Genomic DNA, 16011 nt, shown 5'->3' with positions numbered 1-16011 from the left:
AAATTGATTATAAGTGAAGCATTTATTTCTCAAGTTAAAACCTGCCACATTGAGCGACCCTCTTTATGACTTAATTATTGTCATGACGAAGGCAATACGAATTAAGAATTAAAGCTGCTTAAAGCAAAAAGGCAAATCCAAAGTTCGTTATAATTTTTAGCCTATTAACAGTATGCTATTTAAACATTTTTAATAATTTAATGAAAAAAACGACATATTTCTTTCTTAGAAAAACAATAAGACAGATGTCTATTGAGTACTTTTTAATTTTCATAGGATAGAAGGAAAGGAATAGAATAAATAATGCCATTAAAAATGATACATATATACGCGATAACATGTTAAGTGTATTTTACACAAAAAATACAATGGAACATTTATATTTGGAACTCTATATAATATAATATTATATAATAGCAGCATGTAAGTTCAACATTGCTAATTCTAATAATAACTTCATACATTGCAGTGTATCAAACACACGTAAACAGCATATATTACATGTACATGATGTAAACCATTACACTATCAAATTCTTTCAAAACTGTACTAATAATAAAAATCATCTTGTTTTTTACACATTATTCTTACACTTTCTAATTTGCATGTCCTAAATAACAGAGAATCATATAGTAATCAAACATAGTGTAATCACATTTTAACATTGAAGCAAAGTATTCAACAAATCTCTTACACACACAAGGAATGATTCTGTCTATATATTATTCTTTTAAATCATGAATTTATACACGTGTATACATTATACAACTTTATACATTTTAAAAATTAAACTCATTGCACATACATATGTACAGTTTTGAGTCGTAAGACAAAAGCATTAAACGTATTACAGGCATCAAAATTACATTATACAATGTAATATCAAAAGCTAGTAAACAATTTGTAGCAACCACACAAGTTGAAAAAATTAAAATATACATTATATATTATATAAATTTTGTCTGATTATACATAGTATTCGTATAGTATATCATAATATGTAGTAGATTATATAACAATAAGTAATGAATTTACAAAGAGACATACAATGTTTGGTCATTAATTAACGAGTGGAGATTCATTACAGATGTCTTCAAATTACGTTAACAAGTATCGATGTATGAGTTGATTACTTACGACAATAAAATAATATAATATAAAATAAAACTATATTGCGATTTAGTGTTTTTATATTCATAATTTTAAATGAATATGATGAAATAAATTGAACATAAATATCTTTGAGTGGTTAACTCAAAAAAAATTACATTCAACACCTTGTCTCGTAAAGACCGCTTTTTCCTATGTATCTGACCCATTTTATAACATCATGGTCGGAATAGTTGAGTTTGGGCTCAAACACCTTCAAATAGCGCACCTAAAAATTAAGTAATCATGTTATAAATAGATATACAATAGAATATAAACCTCACTTTCCTCTATTATAATTATTATTCATATTTAAAAGTTAAAACCAAACGTATATAGCGGTTTTCTGCTGAAATCGTTCATTACTAAAAAGAAGCACACCCTCCATAAGTTATGGAAATAGTCGGGTCATCCATCTGCTTTAGAGGAATTTGTCATTAAGAATGAAACGAAATTATTAAAAATCATAAAGCATTTTAAAAAATTCATAAACACTAAACGCGCTGATTGGTCAACGCCATCTAATTGCTTTTCTTCTTGTACTTGGTCTTCTATATTAAGCATAAGTAAATTGACTGTTTACATTTTAAATATGGGTTTGAGAAATTGAAGACGGTGCGGTGCATTATTCTAGGTCTGATTGGGTTCCCAACAGGGCCGGCCCTAGATTATTTGTCGCCCCAGGCAAAAACTAAATTTGCGCCCCCCCCCTCTATTAATACTTTAATAACTCGTCACATGATCGCAAAAATATAATTCAAATTAAAGTAATTTAATATTATATTTGACACCATACTATTTTTTGCAATTGTGGGTGGTATTTAAGAATTTGTAGTTTTATTTTCGTCGCGATTCTTTATGCGTGAAATAATCTAAAGAGTGTACAGTAGTGTATACAAAAAAATAATATCAGATTATATTCTTTAACAATATTGTTTGATAATTTTAAGTGAATATTGCGCCTTTATTTGGTATCACGGCGCCCCACAATATCTAGCGCCCCAGGCGATCGCCTGTACTGCCTGCCCCTCGGGCCGGCCCTGGTTCCCAAATCATATTTTTAATCTGATTCTCAAGACGTTATAATTTTCTTTAATATTTTATGATTTTTTATTTTTATATACTATGTATAATTGACGATCGTGACACATTGGGTTAATCTATTAGGTCTCAATTTAAATAAATAAATTAAAATTCATTAACCCTTCAGGCTCGTATGCCTAAAACAGATTTTCAGTCCCAGGGACGTCATATTTTTTTTTAATGGAGATAAAGATAAAATTCATATTAATATTTGAGGTTTTTCAAAAAAATTGTCTACTTCATGGCGTTTTTTTGAAATTGTACATCAGTTTCACTCGATGTACAATTTCTGAATCTGAATCGCGATCTTTTGATGATTCTAATAGTGGTTTTTTCGAATAAGATGCCATTTTGAAGAAACCATACATATGTATAAAAATCCGAAAAAAAATAATACTTAAAATAACCTAATAAACATCATTCTTTATGGGACTTGAATGTGTCAAAAACTGGAATCCTTTGTGTATGCCGACAAGTTGGGGTCGTTATTTTGAAAAAACGATAAATTGAACATTTTTTCGAATAAAATTTATTTTACATCTAAAGCTTGAATCCATTTTTTATAGTAATCAAGTTATTTGAACGAAACTATTGTTCTTATAAGTAGATGATAAAACAGGGCACTATTTTCTTCCGTCCATATGTGCGGGATTTTTAATGGGGATTTTTGATGGGCGTGCGGTGCACGTTATACGTGCTTGAAGGATTTTTTATGCGCGTGCGGTGCACGTCATACGTCCCTGTAGATGGTTTTTGATCCTCGTGCGGTGCACGTCATACGTGCCTTAAGGGTTAACTGTATTTACACAAAATATATTTACCTTGAATCCTGATGGCGCAAATGGCACTTCAAAGTTCATAGATATTGGCGGACGAGTCCATTTCTTTTTGGTGTCAGTTTCGAGAAGCTCAATTTCCGCTGAAAGCTGAGTTTCTTTCATACCAGCCATACGTTTAATTCTGAAAAAACCCAATTAATATAAAATTCTTAAGAGTAAAATATATATCCAACTTTTAAGTGCATACTTCCAAACGATGGCATTTTCGGACGCCTTATACTTGGCCTTGCCCTTCAAACAGATGAGTTGAACTCCGGACGTGTTCAACGGCGTCGGAATCTTAACTTCGATCTTTTGACCAAGTAGAGACGGTTTGAAGTTGCTCTTTAACACCACTTTGACTTCCATCTTGGTGCGACCGACTTCGCGAACCAAAGGAATCACACGGAACGGAAGTGAAATATCTTTGGTTGTGCGATATCTGCAACAATTAATTTATAAGTCTACATACCTCACAATTTAAATTATATATATAATAATTTAAAACATACCTCATGAGTTCAAATTCTCCGTCTTGCGGAATAAACGATATAGAATGCTCTGTCTCGAACTTGCTCAATTTAACGCACTGGTGGAACTGACAATCGTCTATCACGACTACTGGTTTACCAGTACGCGCTGCGTCATTATCTGTATTGCCAGACAATCCGCCTGTAAAATAATTCAATATTAAACATACATTTATTAATAACGAATCTATTTAAGAGACTGAATAAATACCGTTGCCTTTTCCTTTCGCTTCCATCACAATCTTATCGTTAATTCCAAACTTGCACTCTGGCATACCGGACAGGAATGCTTTCATTACGACTTTACCGGCCACGTGAGCCGATAATACTTGACCTGTTCAAATAATTCTATATTAGATCCATAAATCAATAATATATAAGTCTATTATATTATATATAATACCTTGCGGTGACATGAGCAGATTGACATATTCGAGAACGTCCAAGAACAACTCGTTCCTGCGATATTTGATTCCTTCGCGTCTCCATCCGATTTGTCCGGTGACTTGAGAAGTGATTTGAGCTTGTTCCTCCTTCGAAGCAGACTTGATGCCTTGTTGAGTTATGAACGTCTTCAAAACTCCAGTGTCCGAGTTTTGCGGATAGCCGAAATCCAAGATTTCTTAATATATACAAAAAAATATAATTACTAAAACGATCGCAAAATATATTAACAATAACAATAAAAAATACCATCGAGCAATTCGTAGATCAACACAAAGTTGTTCTTGATGTTTTCTTCAGATATTTTACCGAAGTACGATTGCATGACTTCGATGATCTTTAATAGGAATTCGAATACCATAGCAGCGTTAACATTTTGCTTAGTCACGGCAGCAAGCCAAATATTAGCCCTCTAATAAAAAAACAAAGTTAATCATTATAAATAATATATAAATATATTTTTTAATTATATACGCACTTTGATGTGAAAGAATGACGTCCGAGCTATATTCGTGACTGGCGAGCGAACCTGCTGCCGAGCATGGATGACATTGACGCGAAAAGCGTCCACGGCATTCCTGCCGATGTCATCTCGGTAAACTCGCGAGATGAGCACCTCTCCCTTATGGTTGTACACAAACAGCCCACCAATCATCTTGGTGGCTGAAAAGCACCTGTTCAACAGCAAATAATAATCATAAACTTCAGTTCAATGACATGTTCATGCATTAATCAATTTTATAAAGTTTAAGTGTGAATCGCTACGGGTCAAATATTAATATTATTTTTTTTTCAGTAATTGTATATTAAAAATCCTAGAAGTATCTAATTTGTATAGACTCTTAAAATTATTGTATTTACCTACACATCATTAAATTTCAGTGTAGAAAACAACACTTGCACAAAACTTATAATATCAAATATAAACTCAATATTGTATTATTTTAAATAAGAATAAAACTTAGGCATCTAAAAGTAAATAATAATTTTAAATCAACATTTACACTTTCTGTTTAACAAAGAATTTCTAAAAAATATTGAAAATAACTGTATTTAACAACACAAATTAAATGTTACACTATAGAGATAAAATAAACTTAAATCATAACAATATGAATAGTTTAATTTACGCAACACCCACATTTACGATAATGAAAAAATACGGTCTAAATTTGCATTTGACCATATTTTAATACCATAACCAACTGTATTTGTACAACAGATTAGATAGAACGTTTCAGTAACAGATATGCGTTAATCGTTGAACTGCAAAACTCGCTATCAACGAATTTTATCATAACAACAAATAAAATATGGTAAAAGATTATATTATGCTTTATTTTGCTCAATTGCTTTTAAGAAGCTGTTGTTTAAATAAATTTAAATATTATAAAATTTACTTATCATTGAAAAATCAAATTAAAAACTAACAAATATCATATTAATATGTAAATGGAAATTTTCAATTATTGATAATGCACTATGCATTTAAAGTACATAGACTACCAGTAAAAAGTTTACTAAATTCCCAAAAAGCCTTGTGGGAACGACTACATAATGAGTGATCTAACATATCAATCACTACGTTGAAAAATTTAGAATGCCAAGAATAGTTACGGCCGTATTATCCAATAGTAGATTTTTTTAAATACTATTTACAATTCTAATTTCAAGTTTAATGATAAATAAATATTTGCTTTTTCATAATTTATATTAAGAATATCAACAAAAAATAGTTTTGTCCAAAACTTTTGATAAGTAATGTATATAGGAGGTGGTTGTTAAATACATATTCAGGTCGAAATTGGTAATTTATATATCGGTTCCGCAGTATTACTTACACAAGTGTGTATTAAACAATATTTTGGGTAATATGTAAATTTCAACTTTTTTGTTATCGCAATAGTGAAACATTCTATATATTCAATACATATATGCAGCAGTTGTATAAAAATGATTTAGAAAAATTCTTATAATCATCCGTGACCTTCCGGTATAATCTGAGAAATATGATTATATGGCATTTTTGTAAAAATAACAAGTAAGACATTCAAGTAGGTCATTACATGTGCCAAGAAGTATGTGTCAATATAAATACTTACATAAAAGAACAAATGAACATTAATGTACTCACAGAACCATGAAAATTGACATCGTATTTAAATTATTACATTAATGAAATATATCATAGATATTAAAAAAACAATACTTAAATATAATTCTATTGTTAAGTTAATATATTTAATTAAATTAGTGCATTATCACATCGCTCAAAATATGATAAAAAAATATTAAAAAGTCATAGCGGATATTACTATCAGCATCAATAGAGTACAAACACAAAAATGTAGCATAATCGTTCTGGTCGAATAAAAGTGAAAATGATGACAGAAAATCACGCCGTTATTTGTGAAAGTATTAAAAGAATTTAGGGTGTTTCTTGCGTAAATTGATAGGGCGCCCATTAGTGATTATTTGGGCCACGTCGGCGGGGCGGGGCGGACGCCGCGAATAGGTTATGTTATAGCTGAAATCGAAGGGTGAGGAGATTGCGGAAGGTATTTACCCAAGAAACGGGGCGTCAGGGGCTGGGCTAGTGGCCCTCGCCCTTCCTAGTGTGCGCCGCCCGGCCGCCGACTCTTGTCAAAGTCGAGTGTTGCCAGCCTAGAAAGTCAATCGTGATCGACCTATCGATGGACCTGCGTTGTGGCAATATTTTCTCATTTATGCAATACGCTATCTTAACCCTTTCACCGCGACTGACATTTTTGCGCGTCGTTTCGAAATTTTTTTATATGTGGGGGAGCACCTATTTATGCCATTAATTATTTAAATATTATTTTAATAAATTAAGGTGTTTTTCAACTATAAATTATATAAAAAAAAAGATAACAAATTTCAAAAGTTCATAACACTTTTAGGTACTTTTATATGAGTCATCCGTGGTCAAAGGGTTAAAAGTGATATTATCCAAAAAATAACCTGTAAATCAAAATTACATATTTTATATAAATACAAATAAAATATGCGCTATATGTTATTTGATGATAAAATAATCAATTGGATATTTTTTAAAAATCAGAAATTAATAATAAATAAATAAAACATAAAAAGCATATCAATAGCTTAAAGCAGCGCTGTCCAACTTTTTTTAAGCCGCGGGCCATTTTTCTTTAGCAAAGATTTCGGGGGTCGAAGAGGATGGTAAATGAAAAATCAGTTAATGTCAATTCAAAAGTTATTTTATTTATATGAAAAAAATAAAGGCAAAAATAACACATAACTAGAAATAATTTTTATTAGTATTTTTAATATTTAGTATTATAAAAAATGTTTCCGTATTTTAATGAATGATGTGTAATTCCGAACACAATCTTCTATTTTCTTTCACACATGTCGCGTCAAATATTGATTCTGACAAAGTTTTGCTCCGCAATGTTTGATGAAAATTTCGCTGTAAATTGCACAGATCGCGGGCCGAAAAAAAGTTTCGCTGGCCATATGCGGCCCGCGGGCCGCCAGTTGGAAAAAAGCGCTCGCTTAAAGCATAAATTTGCTAGCTCCACTTTTTGGTGAAAATGACTTAACAATGTCATCTTGTACTTGTAATCGAAATCACAGAATAGAGAATACCTAGAACAGCCGTTGCGTAAAAATACGCATATAAAAATTGAGACCGTTTGCAGCGCCAATTTGACTTGGATGTTTAAAGCCTGAATTATTACTTACAGGACCGTACTTGTTTACATCAAACATATAATTTTTTAAGAGAAAATAATATACATAATAGTTTTGTCATTATTATAAATATTTTAAAATTAAAATATATAAATGTGACTTACAAAATACGTAATATTAAATTCTGTAAACAAAATATAATTATATACTAGTTTCCGATGCACTATCGTATTTCGTTTGAGAATATCAATAAGGTATATTTAATTTAAATTTAAAAATTTAATACAACTCAAAATTAATTAATTTTCGCTATATTATTATATAAGATTCGTAAGATTTAATAGTATTGACAAAAATAACTAAAAAAAATTGTCAAACTTCCTAAACTACAATATCCTATATCATAAACATACAATATTTATGGTGTAAGATATTGTAATATGTACTGACAAACATCATTAACTGCAAAAACTCATTACTGAAATATACCAATTTTAAATATGTATGAGATTTTGTTAAATATCTACTTGAGTGATTTTTAAAAAACAGGCTGCTGATATCTAGTAAATCAAGACTATTGTTTGACAACAATTTTTTTGTAGGTGTCGATTTTATAAAAACTGTAGTTAGCTACTTTTGTCAGTATTGATACGATTTAAACGCTACATGTAAATATCTAACAAATAATAATAATCTTTCCAAAATTACCTATTATAATAATTACTTTCGATATTTATTAAAGTTTTTCTATAAAATGTATTCTAACATCTAAATATTTTTCAGAAATTACTTTAATTAGTTGTATGAAATGGTTTTCCATTGGAGATTGAGCAAACATGTGATCATATAGACTTTGAAAAATACATATATATATAAAAGATTTTAATATCATATTGACAATTTAGTTTTTATTTAATTTTGGACACAAACTAGACAGTATACTATCGAAGCAATGTGTACAATTACTTGAATCATACATTTAAATTACTAAATTAAAATAACTTTTCACTCTTCTACAGCAAAATTATGCTATACAGTAATTCTTAATTTAAGAGTTAAAACTCATATTTTTCGTGCTTTACATTAAACTAATGAACAAAATGATGCAATTTGAGTTTCTTATGTTGGCAACATTGTAAACCAGGCAGCCGTCAATAAATACACATGATAAACGCGTTCAAATTGTCAAAAACATCGATTTTTTTAAATATTTATTTATGTAGCTATATTTTTTGGTCTTAGCAAAATTTATTATACAGATCATTGCTTCTTCGTTTAAAATACATAAATTCAGACTACTTGTAGCGGGTAATTTTAATAATAAATAGCTATTTTTATTATTATATTCGTATTTATTAGTCAGACAAAGCTAAAAATAATCTTTTTAAACATATTATTTTTTATGCTCGTTAAGCAATGTGTTTTGGCCAATAGAAAATTAATATATAAAAATTAAAGCCTGACAAGTAAGGGGACGTCTCCCGAGTCATGTGCTCACACTGATCTCATACAAAGGCCAAAGTCTTCTAATTCCATGGCGTCTTCCAGTTTTAATGCACCCGAAGTGTCACCGAGAGAGGATCTGGTGAGTGCTTTAACTTTACACGTTCTAGATTTTGTATTTTGACCTATGAACCGAAAACTACTTTAATATATTATGGACACATAAAAAAACATGACGTCTATGTATTTTGACACAACCGCACACACTAGGAAAACGAAATTGTCGATTTAATTGTTTGTTTTCCTCAATGTTCGCGAAAATATATTAAGGTTGATCTCTATGCGGTAAAACTTTGTTACGTATTTCGCATCGAAAAGAAATTAATTCACGTTGAGCTTCATTAAGTATTAACACACGTTCAAAACGCGAACTTTGCCCACCATGCTTTGCACAAACGTTGTGAAATTTACATAAAAATATGCATATTTCATACTCAGTTTTTATCATTCGATTGAAAGTCGTCGAACAATGGAGATTTACCATGTAATATTGATAAAAGTACACTTGAAAGAATATATTTTATCGTATATTATCTATTTTAGATATCGACGGCCGTCAAGTTCCTCTCGAATCCAAACATTCAGAGAAGTTCTTTGGAGAAGAAGCAGAACTTTCTCCGCTCGAAAGGACTGACCGAAAATGAGATCCAAAAGGCTTTCGAGCGAGGCGCCGCTTTGTTCACCGTTCCGATGGCTTCCGAACTGTTTATGTTTAAACATTCCAGAGTTGCGTGGCTCAGAGAGATATTTCTGAACGTGTTATTGTTCGGAGGACTTAGTTATTCGCTGTATTGGATCTACAAGGTATATTTATTATTTAATAATAATTTTTAATCGATTTTATATATCGTATTATATATCATTATTTAGAAATGGATCGAATCGCTTCTGTTTGGAAATCGAACCAAACGAAAATCTACAGAAGAGCGTATTGTAGATTTAAAAAAGTCGATCGAGACAATGATGAACGATTTGAAGCAAGAAATTATCACCGTCAGATCTGAAGTCGACCGTCTCAATAACATTCAAACGTCTAACACTGTAACTCGTGGACAAATAGAGAACCTTAAATCTGATATTGCTTCCGTCAAGGGGATTTTGCTCAACAGGTGCGTATCTTTATAGCGTTTGTAATAAATAGGTTATGCTAACTTATATACATATTCAAATAAAATGTATTTACCAGTACGATAAACTAGCGGTATAGATGGTGACTCATACCCTATTACTTGGGTTCGTATCCTATATGAACTTTTGTGTTTTTAAATTTTTATCATGTCTATGAAATTGGAATTAGTATTTATTAAATAATTATAATTCCTACAGATCATCACAGATTAGATTTCACCTTTTATTATTTTCAGATCTAGATTTTCATTACGTTGCTATTTAACATTGAATTATTTTGAGTGATATGTGCATTTAAATAAATACTTTGTTCCATAAAACGTATTTTTTAATATTTAATAAAATAAAATTTGTGCATTTATGTAAGGTAAATCTTCGAAAAAGAATTCATTGCCGATAGTTATTCATAAGGTGTTCACTGTTCTGTCTAACTGTAATGCACAAACAATTCGTTTTATGGAACCATTATTTAATATATTGCTCATTTAAATTGTCTTCTTTTTGTAATCTCTAGGATGAATATTGGAGATAATTAATTCAAATCAAGCTAAGTCGTACATATTAGGTATAAAAAAAATCTGTAATAATTCAGCTAGAATAGAGTATAAAATTAAAAAACAAATCGAGAGTTTGTCCTGTTGAGCAATATTTTGTACCTTCCCCTAAGTGCGATTTATTTTACAACTACAATGTATTTTTGCCAAAACAATGAAGATCAGCTGATTATTAGTGATTTATTGGGAGTTTCTTTCATCGCTGGTATAACTTTCTACCTAGAAGCTCAATAAGTCTGTCTGCCTCAAAACCATTGCTATAACACAAAAGTTGTGGCAAATTTAAAAAGATGACTAATTCATATTCATTGTGAATTCAGTGTTACTTTCTAATTTTGTTCTTTGGTAGATTAAAATTAGTAATTATTACAATTATAATTCAAATTTATTTTCCTAGCTTTTCGTAATCTCATAGATGATAATCCAGGCTTTCTGTTAATGTTCTAAAAAGGAGCTCATGTGTAACTCAACAGATTACTATTATTAACACCTAAAGCGCCGTACTTCAAAGCGTCAAAGTTGTATTATTATCTTTAGTTATAGCTTCCTGTTATATATTAATTTATTTTTATCTATAATAGAAATAATAGATCATTTCCATGAGATCTAATTTTCTCTATACGGTCTTCGTATTCGACAAAATTGGAATTATTTTGACTGTTTCAAATTTATTTTGTTATTGTCTACATATTTTTCAATTCGCTGTCGAAAAAGGCAAATCTTGATTGATATTATTTATGTATTTAGAAATAAAATATTTTAAAACAACCGCTTGATTGTACAGAAATATTGCACCCTGAATAAACTTCACTCTTAGTGGAATTAAAAATATCCATGGTCATTTTAAACACAACATTGTTGCGACTGAGTGTGTTGGCATTTTACTAGCTTTGCCTCTATCTGTATCGCAGATAATTAATTGAGTGCTGCAGGATTGATTGGTGTTATGAAATAGTTTTTCAAGAATAACGGGGAGTGCCACAAACTTGAAGATGTATAAAATACTTTTCAGAAATCAATTTCCGGCGTTGAGAACTGAACCTCCATCGATTCCGGCATGGCAATTGCAAAGCCAGCAAGCTAGAAACGATTCCAGTCCGCCTCACAGCGACCACGAAAAGGATCCGAAAGAGCATGATGATGACATTCTGCGAGTACGGGGAGACAGGAGCGAGTCCGAAGAAGGAGGATCCCACAGTAGCGAGGGCGAAGTTGTCACCAAAAACAGCGATAGCAGCTTGGAGATAATGTGAGGCGAATCGGTTTGAACTCATTTTCATGTCGTGTGCAGCATCATTGTCATTGGTAGTTGAGCTTTTTTTCTTTATAATACATAATTTACTCTTATGCTTTTTGTTTTTGTTAAGATAAAATTATTTAGGTCGTTTATGACGTGATACTTAAATTGTTTTATCTTGCTTTTTGTTTACCACACTATTGTTATTATTTTTTGCTATATGTTTTCATAATATCCTTATGTTTTTTCTTGTGAATATTAATAAAAAGTTATTATTTAATCCAATACTCTTGCATACATAGCATAATATATGGATTGTCGAAAATGTAACAGATCAAATTTCAGTTCAGATTTTATGTCATGACTCCATATTTTTTAAGACGATGTACATATTTATGACTATTTGACTGATTTAAAAATATATATTAACTAACTAGCAGTCCGAGATTAAAATTTAATGATATAAACCTGTGAATATTTTGAGAGAACAAATGTCAAAGCAATTTATAGTAACTGTTTCTTTCGTAAACAAACTCATAAGGGTTTACTAGTTTCATTTTTGATGTATGAAAAATTTGATCCACGCAGGACGTGCGTGATATTTTATTCAGGGTCCTAATATGCAACTATGCAAATTTTGGAATGGATTGGATTTAATATATTACAAATTTATATCGGAAGGTATTAATGTTTTGAATAATTCTAAAGAATAACGATGCAAAATTCAGACTGATATATTTTCAAAATTGACATTTTCGATTATTTCTTTCCTAACAAATTTGTGTGCTTTTTAGATAAGTTTTTGTGCTATCCTATATACATCATTTTAAAAGAAATTTCTTAAATATACTCCTTCTTAATATATGCTAAATATATTGCTTAACATCATACAATAAACATATAACTGTTTATTTTATATTAAATCATATTTTTCCTTATACAGTGGTGCCTTGACTTAAGAGTTTAATTCGTTCCATGACTGAGCTCCTAATTCAAATTATTCTTATGTCAAATCGATTTTCCCCATTGAAATGGAAAATACGTACTACCTAAATTAATAATAGTTTTTTTGTAAGTTATGCAATACGTTTTTTTGCTCATATCTCAAAATACTCTTAAGTCGAGGTTCCACTATACTTCAAACTGAAACTCTTTAATAATAATCAAAAACAATTAACTTTGTTTCATTCTTTTTTCATCAATATTAATCTTTACTCTATATGATATTAAATTTATTAGTTTTTTGTTCATATATTATATTTTATTTTTATTTTTTAGTGTACCTGAGTTGAATGCGCGTGACATATATTAACCCTTATCCGGATAACATGGTAACAAATAACCCTATCAGTCTTTACGGCTCGACCATTATGATTATAAGTGATCGTTGACGATGTAATTTTATTTTTGTTATTTTTTTTGTAATAACTTGATTAAAAAAATAGAAACTATTACGATGTGATGTTGATTTATTATGTATTTTTCTCATCAATATAATATTTATTTAGTATTGTGTCGATTTTTTATTTTATTATCTTTTAAAAGACAGTCAATGGCAGGTTAAGGGTTAATATAACACGTTTAATGTTGTTATATTGCATTTTTTATTTTTAAGTTGAAAATATATATATATACATATACTTTATATGGCTACCCAAAATTTAATTATAATGTTAATAATATTATTTATCTCGTTTATAATGTTGTAAAATACTCAATATTATATAGTTAGTATTGCTAATGGAAAAAAAAATTATTAAAAATATCGTCAACTTACTTACAACCACGTTTGTCATTTAATGTTTTTTACACAAAATGGTATTTAGATTGTGTGAAAGAATCTATAAAAGTTTAAAGAGATTTATGTATGCACTTGAGTCAATTATTTGTAATTTTTTTCACATGCGTCAGAAGGTTTCCAAAACTCGTGTAAAATTGTTTTTGCCTTATTCATTTGCTTATCATCAACAAACTGAAATAAATAAATACACGATATAGTAGTCCATCATACAAGATATGTTTTAAGTTCCGTAAATAATCAAAAATATTCAACAGATATCAGATTATTATACAGGTAAATAAAATTTCGAAGAGCCCGCGTTTGCAATAGAATGTTTAGAAACATTTAAGTACATTTAAGATTTTTTAATATCTAAAAAGTGTTATAATGAACCTTAAACAATTGGCTATTAACCTTGAAAGCTAGAATAGAATAGCAATGAATTAAAGCAATAAACGTTTTTTTTAAATATATGTTTTTAGGTATTTTTTGTGCTAAATTCCAAAAGTTGAAGCCATAATACAATGTATGGATGAATACTGTTTGTTGGGTACAAACATTAATTTTAATGTTTATTGCTCACATACTTTTTACAATGTGACTTTGAAAGATAAAATAAATAGTGAATGTAACACTACAATAAAAAAAATGCAAAAGTTTTTGAAAGGTACAAATGTTTTATAATGAATGTATTTTTACCTATTTGTTGGCCATTTATCGACAACTTTGTGTAAAAATATTGGGCATACAGTCTGCAGGTTTTGGCTTAGACCAGCCTACTGAATTTTTTTGATTTTTTACTGAAAGCTCATTATTTTAAATTAAATATCTAGTTTATAAAATATATCAAACTCTGAAACATCATTTTATATATTATACTTGATAATATTAAATGATAATTATCATAAAAAATATGAGATCTGAAAAAACTAATTGATGAGATACTTCTGAAGTAGGGACTCGATCTTTAAGCTAAAAATATGATATTAATTGTTTACAAATTTAATATATGACTTGAGTGCTTTTAATTATGAAAGACTTACAAACAAATATTTTCATAAATGCATTCCTTATTTATATAATTTTGTTGGGTGGTAACACTATTTGTATAGTGGAAGCAAATGCATGAATGCAATGCTATGTGTGTGCATTTGATACCTTGAACGATTAGTACTGAGCATAGCTCCTTTTATTTGTTTCAAAAACGTACTCTTTCATATACAGGAATAGATTGTATGTCTACAACTATTTACCATATTCCTGGTGATTGATTATGCTCTTTTCTTAGTCGTTGGATGTCGGGGAATATTATTATTGAATTAAAATAAAGAGATAATGATGTCATATGAGAAGGCTATCGTTGTTCGTAACAGCAAAGTAACAACCATAACTAGAGTTTGTATTTGGATACACATAATCGGAATGAAAATAAATATTAATCCAAAATTTATGTTTTTTGTTACAAAATAATATTTTTATCAATCGGAATTCACATTTTAGTAAAAGAATGTGTATGAATTCAAATGAGAAAGAATGTGAACTTTGCTTTATAATGAATTGTTTGTTTAGAATTAAGCTGACGATATCTATTAATGCTTATGTAGTCATATTTTTATTGTGTAATAATTATTCTTATTTTAAATGAGACAATTAAAATAATTATTGACAAATTTATTGTATTTAGTTCATTTTGCTTAATGATAATTCACAGTAGTATAAATCCTAATTGTTATAATTTTGCCCATTAATAGGTTGTGTTAAAATAGCAATTTTACCTCTTTAATTTATTTACATTATTAAACGAAACATTACCATAATATATTTTATTTATCATATTACCGTTGATCTTTTTTCAGTACATAATTCCACAATGAAACCATAACCGTCGATTTTATGTTACTAAAAGGTGAAAAAGAAGACGTAGTCAAATATTAATAAATGTTAGTGCAGTTAGGTTTCTTTTCTATTTCAAGTTTTTATTTTATATATATATATATGTATATGAATATAAAATGTAAGTGGTGGTGATGATGAAAAATAAAACAATTTTTTTCAATTTTATACTCGATTTTTATTGATTTTTTCTTCAATATATGTATGTACAACG

The 16011-nt window shown here is 29.3% G+C and overlaps 2 protein-coding genes across 7 annotated transcripts; one reads left to right on the top strand and one right to left on the bottom strand.

Moving 5' to 3' along the window:
• Positions 1–329: 329 nt before the first annotated feature.
• On the bottom strand, positions 330–6682 carry AP-2mu (adaptor protein complex 2, mu subunit). Its single transcript, XM_088181644.1, has 9 exons — positions 6591–6682; positions 4503–4698; positions 4274–4436; positions 3984–4202; positions 3792–3914; positions 3563–3722; positions 3259–3492; positions 3054–3192; positions 330–1378 (listed from the first exon to the last, which is right to left on the bottom strand). Exons 2-9 carry the CDS (start codon positions 4677–4679, stop codon positions 1271–1273), a joined length of 1323 nt encoding a protein of 440 aa, XP_088037770.1. The 5' UTR covers positions 4680–4698; positions 6591–6682; the 3' UTR covers positions 330–1270.
• Positions 6683–9108: 2426 nt separating this feature from the next.
• Pex14 (peroxisomal biogenesis factor 14) lies at positions 9109–15965 on the top strand. Of its 6 annotated transcripts, none has more exons than XR_015808911.1 (5): positions 9109–9287; positions 9749–10009; positions 10076–10314; positions 11900–12192; positions 13403–15965. XR_015808911.1 is itself a non-coding variant. In XM_088181633.1 (5 exons), exons 1-5 carry the CDS (start codon positions 9237–9239, stop codon positions 15765–15767), a joined length of 795 nt encoding a protein of 264 aa, XP_088037759.1. In that variant the 5' UTR covers positions 9114–9236; the 3' UTR covers positions 15768–15965. The 6 variants fall into 6 exon arrangements, 3 of the variants coding, with proteins under 3 accessions (XP_088037759.1, XP_088037758.1, XP_088037760.1); XM_088181633.1 differs by having other exon boundaries at positions 9114–9287; positions 11900–12136; positions 15761–15965; XM_088181632.1 differs by having other exon boundaries at positions 9126–9287; positions 11900–12136.
• Positions 15966–16011: the final 46 nt, after the last annotated feature.

Source organism: Plectrocnemia conspersa, unplaced genomic scaffold, assembly GCF_051122295.1.
Source record: "Plectrocnemia conspersa isolate PC_06_02 unplaced genomic scaffold, ASM5112229v1 ptg000002l, whole genome shotgun sequence".
Lineage (NCBI taxonomy): Eukaryota > Metazoa > Arthropoda > Insecta > Trichoptera > Polycentropodidae > Plectrocnemia > Plectrocnemia conspersa.
Note: the sequence above shows the minus strand (reverse complement) of the source record. Positions and strands in the feature narration are given on the sequence as shown.

What these genes read in the sequence shown, in the direction of transcription:
- AP-2mu (XM_088181644.1), bottom strand. Translation starts at nt 4,679, where the DNA reads ATGATTGGTGGGCTGTTTGTGTACAACCATAAGGGAGAGGTGCTCATC. An exon ending in TCTGCTCATGTCACCGCAAG is followed by an intron (nt 3,915 to 3,983) that starts GTATTATATATA and finishes TTATTTGAACAG; the next exon opens with GTCAAGTATTATCGGCTCAC. An exon ending in GGAGAATTTGAACTCATGAG is followed by an intron (nt 3,493 to 3,562) that starts GTATGTTTTAAA and finishes TAATTGTTGCAG; the next exon opens with ATATCGCACAACCAAAGATA.
- Pex14 (XM_088181632.1), top strand. Translation starts at nt 9,237, where the DNA reads ATGGCGTCTTCCAGTTTTAATGCACCCGAAGTGTCACCGAGAGAGGAT. An exon ending in TGTCACCGAGAGAGGATCTG is followed by an intron (nt 9,288 to 9,748) that starts GTGAGTGCTTTA and finishes TATCTATTTTAG; the next exon opens with ATATCGACGGCCGTCAAGTT. An exon ending in GATAGCAGCTTGGAGATAAT is followed by an intron (nt 12,137 to 13,402) that starts GTGAGGCGAATC and finishes TTTATTTTTTAG; the next exon opens with TGTACCTGAGTTGAATGCGC.